This window comes from Bos taurus, chromosome 3 (assembly GCF_002263795.3).
Source record: "Bos taurus isolate L1 Dominette 01449 registration number 42190680 breed Hereford chromosome 3, ARS-UCD2.0, whole genome shotgun sequence".
NCBI lineage: Eukaryota > Metazoa > Chordata > Mammalia > Artiodactyla > Bovidae > Bos > Bos taurus.
Genome location: NC_037330.1, coordinates 94,693,227 through 94,702,570, shown reverse-complemented (window position 1 = coordinate 94,702,570; position 9,344 = coordinate 94,693,227). Strand labels below are relative to the sequence as shown.

General features: G+C 41.2%; 1 protein-coding gene across 7 annotated transcripts in view; it reads left to right on the top strand.

Moving 5' to 3' along the window:
* OSBPL9 (oxysterol binding protein like 9) overlaps positions 1–9,344 on the top strand; it is a 162,052-nt gene continuing 152,708 nt past the window's right edge. For all 7 annotated transcript variants that reach the window (XM_059883373.1, XM_024987425.2, XM_024987429.1 and 4 more), the window contains exon 1: positions 1–130. Coding sequence is in view for 6 of the 7 variants with exons in the window: in XM_024987425.2 (XP_024843193.1) it covers positions 20–130 (111 nt within the window). In the remaining variant the exon portion in view is untranslated. The remainder of the gene's footprint in view (positions 131–9,344) is intronic.

The following is a 9,344-nucleotide window of genomic DNA, read 5'->3' as shown; positions in this document are numbered from 1 at the left end:
GTCATTGGCGGCTCCCAAGATGGCGTCCATCATGGAGGGGCCGCTGAGTAAATGGACTAACGTAATGAAGGGCTGGCAGTACCGTTGGTTCGTGCTGGACTACAATGCAGGGTTGCTGTCCTACTACACAGTAAGTCTTTGGAGGCAAATCCCCGGCTGCCTTGGGAGTCGGGATTCCTCGGTGGAGGTGGGGAACAGGCTTTTTGGTAGCCCGGTAGAGGTTGCTAGGATGGGGGTGCCGCCGTACGGGAGGGTTCCTTCGTAGGGGAGGGTTTTGCGCCCCGGATAGCCAATGAGGGTGAAGGAGATGCTCGCGCGGCCAATAAATAGGCACCGGTTGTATGATTTATGGGGTGGGGGCGAGCCGTGTTCTTTTCTTAGGGTCCTGTATTTGTTGGGGAGTAAACAGGGGGGCGCGTTGTAGGTAGGTAGATGGTTGTAGTCGTGGCTTGAAGGGTTCGGTCTCGGGATCTGTGCAGTTTCCACATGTTATCATGGACTTGACAGTGTCCCCCACCAGGCCCTGTAGACGGCCGCGCCCCTTAGCTTCCCTCCAGGGATTGAGGAGCGCTGCTTTCTTAGAGCAGTGGTCTGACGAGCTTGGCCAGGTCCTGGAAGTGACTGGGCGTTGCTCAACATGAAGGATTCTGAAATACCTCCAGTCTGCCCAAGTTGAGTGTGTCTTTCACAGGACTCTCCTCCATTCAGCGGGGGGCGAGCGTAACCGACGCCTTAACTTTTGAGAGCGGAGGATTTCCTACACAGCAAGTCTCTTGTTAGCGAAGAGAGACTGCATAGTGCGATGTCTCCTGAAAGTTATATTCTGGGAAGAGCTAAGTTAAGGGCTTCAGTGTCGTTAAACACACATCAGTGACTGCGGGAAAGGTCCATGAATTGCTGAGAATCTTATGTTCTGTCGCTCCACCCCCGACGCGTTAGAAATGGAAGGTGGGTGGAATTAGAGAAATTACTTCCAAAGGTATTGTCTCTGAATGGTGTCTAGTTAATAATAGCCAATGAGAGGGAGGAAGCCTCTTCAAACGACAAAACAGAATGTCCTGAAGTCTTTAGAAAATAATAGAAGGGAAAAAATTGTGATTATGGAAGAAGGATTAATGTCAACGAGAGGAATGGGGACACTAGTATTGATATTTTTTCGTTAATTTAAATATTTATTGAGCGCCCACTATGTGTTAATTATTATTGCTTTAGGCTAGGTGTGTGTGGATGTGTGTGCTCATGCCTGTGCATGTGAGCGAGAATCAACAAAGTTCAAGATATTCTTTTCTTGAATCAACAAAGTTCAAGATATCCTTTTTTCTGGAGCTTATATTCTAATAAGGTGGTTCCCTTGATTCTTTTTACTTGCAATAACTGCAGAATAAAGTATTCATTATCCCCATTTTACAGTTTGGAATCTGAGGCTCCAGGCTTTTCAGCGATTTGCTCAAGGTCACAGAGCTAGCAGTAAGCAGTGTTATCAGGAGTCTAAGTAACATGGCTTTCTTTTTCCTTTCACTTTCACTACAGAAATGAGAAAAATGCAATCTTTGAGTTACTAAAGACAAACCTACAGGAGTAAAAAGTAAAAACTTTCACACCAACTTCCTTTCTTTACATAATTTTGAAGGGGGAAAAGACTGAACAAACCTGAATGAAATTTAAATACATTGTTCAAGATTAGCTAGCTATGAAAGAGAGGCAAATGAACATTATATCCTGAAAACTCTGAAATTATGAAATCTCATAGTTCAGATAGATGAAGAGTAATAATAAGTTTCAGTAGAAGTGATAATCAGAAAATCCCATGGACCCTTTCCAGCCCATTCAAAATAATTTCAGTGGCACTATGGAATGAAGTTACTCTACAGATCCCAAATTTGTGTGGGTCTGAATTTAGGGCCACACTGGAGGGGCCCCAAGCTGGGGTTCTTGGGAACTCCTCTCCCAGACAGAATCTTCTTTTTTTCCTGTTTTTCTCACTTTGGCATATCTTTTTTCTGCCTCCTTGCCCTTTAGTTTCTGAGTATCTTGACAAATTTCTCCTTGTCTTTGGCTAAACATGGCTTTTTAAATTATGCTTCTTTCTTCTCCCTCCCATTACTTATCCTCCCTACTGAGATTAAACTATAAAACATCATCCTTGCCAGTAGAAGGAGGTATCATATTTCTCACTAATGGATGTTTAGAAATTTTCTTTTCTTTTTTTTTCCTTGTTTTTTTTTGGTGTTAAAGTATTTGTTTGCAGAGAAACAACAGAGAAATATTGTAAAATAAAATGATTTTGTGAAAATAAGATGATACTCAATGCCAAATTAAAGGAGGTCCAGTAAAGATGAGAAAAGGATAGGTATTCACTTAAAGAGAAAGTAGGAGACACATTGAATATTGGCAGTGAATTCTGTACACTTCAACATTGTTTCATTACATTAGGATTTGGAAGGATGAAGGTACATCTTAATGATCTGCATGCTGCTGATAACTTGGAGCTGCATCTTCCAGGAAGATTATCTGAATAGTTGCACAGCATTTTAAGCAGAGCAGTAAATAGCAAGTCACTCTAATCACTTGCACTCTGGTCTGGCTCTGTAGTTGGAGGTCTGTCTATTCTAGGGTGGCCATGGAAACCCTGAACGAAACTAGATTGACCTTGCTTTAGAGTTGGCCTATACCAAAAATTGATATTGAGATAATCTCAGGGTTTTGGGAAAGATCACGGGAATTGCTGTGAACTAAATAGTTTCACCCAAACCTCACCTTCACCTGAACTTTTGGTCCTGGGCCCAGACCCTTACCTGTCCTCTGGGAATGAATAGTTTTTTTACTTTACATTTCTTTTATTTTCATTTTATGTAAATTTTCAGTTCTTGAAAAACCATTTAGTAGATATTCTGTTTAATACAGGAACAGAAAAATTGATTACCTTCTTTAGAAAATAGATTTAGGCAACCTTTTCAGGTCACGCTCCTGTCTTTTAATTATTAGAAACAGTGGTTTATTCAGGAAACATTTATTTGGGACTTTTTAATAGGCACTTTATATATGGACTTCCCTCATAGCTCAGTTGGTAAAGACTCTGCCTGGAATGCAGGAGATCCCCATTTGATTCCTGGGTCAGGAAGATCCGCTGGAGAAGGGAAAGGTTACCCACTCCAGTATTCTGGCCTGAAGAATTCCATGGAGCGTATAGTCCATGGGGTTGCAAATAGTCAGACACAACTGAGCGACTTTCATTTTCACTTTACTATGTATGCCGGAGATAAAAGCATGAAGGAGAGAGTCCCTTCCATCTAGGAACTCAAAATCTTGCAGAATAGACACCTAAACATAATTTCAAAAAAGTGTGATAAATTCTACAATAGAAGTAAGAATAGACTGCTGTGGGAACTTTGCCTAAAAAAAGGCTAGAGAGACGTTTGAGCCGAGACTTAAAGGTAGAAGAGAAGAAGGGCATTTCAGGCAGTGGGAAATATGCACAAATTGGGAAACTTGGGAACATAAAGTCCGTTAAGAAGATAGTGAGAATTTCTGAGCTTCTTTAATGTAAAGGCATGTAGGGAGATAACAGGAGATTGAATCCAGAAGGTATTTGGAGCCATAGGTCAGGCCTGGAGATGAAGATCTGTTAGATTATAGCATAGAATTTGTTAGTTGAATTTGAGGGTGAGCTGTACTGAGTCTTCCTTGTGGCACATGGGTTCTTTGTTGTTGCTCATGGGCTTTTCTCTAATTGCGGTGTGTGGGCTTCTCGTTGTGGTGGCTTCACAGGTTGCGTACACAGGCTGTAGGGCGCAAGGCCTTCAGTGGTTGTGGCCCATGAACTTGGTTGCCCCCTGGCTGTGGAATCTTAGTTTCTGGACCAGGTAGCAAACCAGTGTCCCTTGCATTGGCAGGCAGATTCTTAACCATCGGACCATCAGGAAAGTCCCCTGTTAGTTGAATATTTATTGAGAGGGATAAGGATATAAATTTGGGAACACTGTTTAAACAGCTAACCATTTATGTGAATCATGATCACAGAGAAAGACGAGAAAGGAAAGAAAATTGAAGGAGATATAGATATATGTGAGGAGTTGTTAGACTAGAAAGCAGGTGTTCATACCTTTTGATTATCAAATGTTTATTGAGGATGTACTATGTGCTAGGCACTATGCTGGGAAGAGGGGTTAAAATGGTAAATAAGATGGGAATAGTCCATGTTCTCATGATGCCTAGAGTCTGCCGGGGTGTACATCAAGTAAGAGCTGTGATGGAGAAGAGTAGGATGTTGGGAGGTACACAGGTGGGCAGCTTGCCTCTGTCTTGGAAAAGATTTCCTTGAAGAGGTAGGTTTGCTTTGACCTGAGTGGTGAGTAGAGATTAGCCATGTAAGCAGAGAGGGAAAACTGCTTGAGATAGAGGGAATAGATGTTTTTGAAAGAGACACGAGTAAGGAGCTTGTTAGTCCTGGAATTTAGGCTGTGAGGTGGACAATAGTGCGATGAGAGGGAGAGAGAAGCAGGGGCCAGTTAATGAAAGACTTTCTTGGTAAACTGAGGTAAGGAATTTAAACTTTTCACTCAGGGCAGTGGAAAGTCACTTAAGTGTTGTAAGCACTTTTTGTTGTGGAAAAAACTTTCATAATACAAAATTTGTTTGAAACATATGCGAAAGATGATAGTAAAATGAATTCCTGTCACCCAGCTTGTGCAGCTATCAATATATGGCTAATCTTGTCTTATTAATACTCCCAAAGCTCCTTCCTACCCCACTGGATTACTTTAAAGCAGATCCCAAATCTCTTATTATTTCATTTGTGAATATTTCAATATGTTTTACTGTGTTTAAGTTCCTTGATTTTTCTCAAACATTCCTTGATTTTCTCAAACCCTCACCAGTTGGTTTATTTGAGTCAGAATTCCAAACAAGAGACACACGTAAAACTGAGTCTCTTTTACTCTGTAGGCCTTCCCTCCCTCTTTTTCTTTGCCATTCATTTGTTGAAGAAAGCAAATTATTCTCTAGATTTTCCACATTCTAGATTTTGCTGAGAGTATTCTTGTGGTGTATTTAAACATGTTCCTTTATCCTCCATGTTTCCTATAAACTGATACTTAAAGCTAGAAGCTTAATTAAATTCAGCTTTTTCCCCCCACTTTGGGCAGCAATACTTTGTAGGTGGAACATATTACAAGTATCTCCACTTTCTGATAGTTTGCTTTACTCTACTTCTTTTTTAGAAAAGACCTATTTTCCTGTTTTTGCTAACCAAAAGAAATCCAAAGAGGATTTTTGCTTTTGTGGAAAATACACAAAAAGTGAAAATGGCATTCAGAGTTTTTGTTTTTGTTTTTCCACAGCGAGCTGCTATAGAGTCAGTGAGCACCCTAAGCAGCAAGAGTGACACCAGCAAGTTCCTTCCCTGGGATCTATGGGCTTCCCAGGTGGCACTAGTGGTAAAGAACCCACCTGCCAATGCAGGAGACATAAGAGATACAGGTTCGATCCCTGAGTTGGGAGGATCCCAAGGAGAAGGGTATAGCAACCCACTCCAGTATTCTTGTCTGGAGAATCCCATGGACAGAGGAGCCTGGAGGTCTGTAGGGTCACTAAGAGTCAGATGCAACTGAAGCGACTCAGCTTGCATGCATGCTGGGAACTATTAATACATAGTAGCAAGCTGCTGTAGTTTTGAACTGTGTTTGTGAGCATCTTTACTTTATCTCAGTTTATTTTGTGCATCTGTTAGCAAGGTGTATCCTAAGGCAATTGCGTCATTGCTTTATGCCATTTTGGCTTAGGGAAGGTTTCTTAGGAACAGAGGGAACCTGTACATCAAGTGGCCCATGATGTCTGGTTGTCTCTCTGTGATTTTTAAAATTAAACAATAGGTTCAGGTAAAGTTTGTATTTGGATTATGGAGAAATAGTGAAGTCCTATTGACAGGATTTCAGTGATTGGATGTGAGTGAAGGGGAAGGAGGAGTTTGATGAAATCCAGGTTTTTAGATTTAGTTGAATGAATGATGATAGGGAAGATAAGTATAGGTTGGGTGGAGAATGGTAGTTGCTTTGGGGCATGTTGAAATTGTAGTAAAGATATTGCATAGTCTGGAACTTAAGAAAAAAATCTGGGCTACAGATAAATATTAGCTTTACACATATGGAGAGATGAGAGAGTGAATGAGTGGGAATAATAGAGAGCTTTAGATAGAACACTGAGAAACACCATTGGATTAGGTATCTATTGCTTTATAACAAATTGGCCATAATGATTTTAGCTGCTTAAAACAATAAACATTTATTATCTGTGACTCAGAACTTTGGACTCAAGGTCTCTCATGAAGTTGCAGTCAAGACATTGGCTATGTCTGCAGTCATTTGAAAGACTTGACTGGAGCTGGAGGATTTGCTTCCAAGATGACTCACTCTCATGTCTGTTGGCAGAAAGCCTTAGTCCTTACTGGCTCCTGGAAGGTGGCCTCAGTTCCTCACCAGCTAACCTCTCTGTTGGGCTACATGAGAGTCATTGTGACAGGGCATCTATCTGGCTTCACCCAGAAGGAGTAATCCAAGTGAGAGCAAGGAGAAAGCTGAAGTGCCTATTTGACCTGGTCTGAGAACATCACTTTTGCCTTCTTCCATTCATTAGAAATGAATCATTAAGTTCAGTTCATGCTACAGGGGATGGGAATTTTAGGCATGGGAAAGAGAATTAGCCTCTGCCTTTTGAAAGGAGTGTCAATTTATGGAGGGATTTTAAGCCATCACAGTCGTTTCTAAGGGATTTGGGTAGAGAAAAGAGCCTGCACAGAAGAGTGAAAAGGGACAGCCAGAGATAGCCAAGAAAAACCAGAATGTGGAGTCAAGGCAGGAACTGGCTTGAATACTGTTGAGACAATTGAATAGATGAAATCTTAAAAATACTCATTGGATTGATCAAGTTGGACATCACTGATGCCCTGAAAAAGAGAAGTTCCCATGGAGTCAGAAGTTTGGAAGTCAGAGTGGTTTGAAGAGTAAATAGGAGGCAAGAAGTAGAGAAGATGAGTTTAGATTGCTCAAGGTGTTTCATTATGAAAGAGGAACAAAGGAATATGGAACTGAGAGGAAAGAGCTTCTAAGGTAGGAGTATGCTTAAATGTTTTAGGGATGGGAAGCAGGGTATTTATTGAAGATGAGAGTAGAGTTAAGATTTAAGGAATGTAGTAAAGATTTAGATTAGTGGCCATGGGAAGTGGAAAAAGGAATAACTTGGGTCACATTCTGAGAAGGCAATGGCAACCCACTCCAGTACTCTTGCCTGGAAAATCCCATGGATGGAGGAGCCTGCTAGGCTGCAGACGATGGGGTCGCTAAGAGTCCGGCATGACTGAGCGACTTCACTTTCACTTTTCACTTTCATGCATTGGAGAAGGAAATGGCAACCCACTCCAGTATTCTTGCCTGGAGAATCCCAGGGACAGAGGATCCTAGTGGGCTGCTGTCTATGGGGTCGCACAGAGTTGGACACAACGACTTATCAGCAGCAGGGTCACTTTGAAATTAACCAGGTTGTAAGAGGAGCCTCTTGAGAAGCCTATATGCAGGTCAGGAAGCAAGTTAGAACTGGACATGGAACAACAGACTTGTTCCAAATAGGAAAAGGAGTACGTCAAGGCTGTATATTGTCACCCTGCTTATTTAACTTCTATGCAGAGTACATCATGAGAAACGCTGGGCTGGAAGAAGCACCAGCTGGAATCAAGATTGCTGGGAGAAATCTCAATAACCTCAGATACGCAGATGACACCACCCTTATGGCAGAAAGTGAGGAGGAACTAAAAAGCCTCCTGATGAAAGTGAAAGTGGAGAGTGAAAAAGTTGGCTTAAAGCTCAACATTCAGAAAACGAAGATCATGGCATCTGGTCCCATGACTTAATGGGAAATAGATGGGGAAACAGTGGAAACAGTGTCAGACTTTATTTTTTGGGGCTCCAAAATCACTGCAGATGGTGATTGCAGCCATGAAATTAAAAGGCGCTTACTCCTTAGAAGGAAAGTTATGACCAAGCTAGATAGCATATTGAAAAGCAGAGACATTACTTTGCCAACAAAGGTTCGTCTAGTCAAGGCTATGGTTTTTCCAGTGGTCATGTATGGATGTGAGAGTTGGACTGTGAAGAAAGCTGAGCGCCGAAGAATTGATGCTTTTGAACTGTGGTGTACTCATGATGTACTCTGAGTATAAGTTAAATAAGCAGGGTGACAATATACAGCCTTGATGTACTCCTTTTCCTATTTGGAACAAGTCTGTTGTTCCATATCCAGTTCTAACTTGCTTCCCGACCTGCATATAGGCTTCTCAAGAGTCTTCTCCTCTTGAGAGTCCCTTGGACTGCCAGGAGGTCCAACCAGTCCGTTCTGAAGGAGATCAGCCCTGGGTGTTCTTTGGAAGGAATGATGCTAAAGCTGAAATTCCAGTACTTTGGCCACCTCATGCGAAGAGTTGACTCATTGGAAAAGACCCTGATGCTGGGAGGGATTGGGGGCAGGAGGAGAAGGAGACGACAGAGGATGAGATGGCTGGATGGCATCACCGACTTGATGGACGTGAGTCTCAGTGAACTCCGGGAGTTGGGGATGGACAGGGAGGCCTGGTGTGCTATGATTCATGGGGTCTCAAAGAGTCAGACACAACTGAGCAACTAAACTGAACTGAAGAGGAGCTAGTTGAGATTATAAAATATGATTTGTTTAGTCATGAACTGTAAGTATTTAACACTCTTTCTTGTTTTGTATTGTCTTTATGACATTTCAGAGAGAAAAGTTAGAAATAGTGAGTTAGTAAGTCGTCAGGGTCACTCAAGGTTTTCTTTAAAAGGAATCATTGGAGAAATGATGTGTTTTGCTGTTAACATGCTAGCTGGAAGAGAGTCATAGTGACTTTGCATTTCAAAAACACTGGTAATCTGAACACATTTAAATATTACTTGACAGTCCTTAGCAATGTCTGGAAGGTGATAAAATCTCTCATCTAATTCTTGGATTTTAGGTTTTTGAAGAGCTTAAATATATGTGTTTTTCTTGAAAAGATGTAAAAGAGGGAATCTCAGATTCTCCTAGAAATGTATCAGCACCACTCCCATCAAGCATTTAAAAGTGAATTTATACTTTTGTAAATAAACTTCTTGGTTATATCAAATGTTTTTTATTAAGCTTACATGGTACATATTAATAATCCAAATTAATAAAATAGCTTTAGAATTGCAAAAGGAACACAAGAAAAATTGTACCTAATCTAAATGCCCTGAAAAGAAGTATGTGGAAATTTTATGTCTTGTGGTTTCTTGAATACCCTAGTCAGCCTTAGTTTTTCTCTTTTT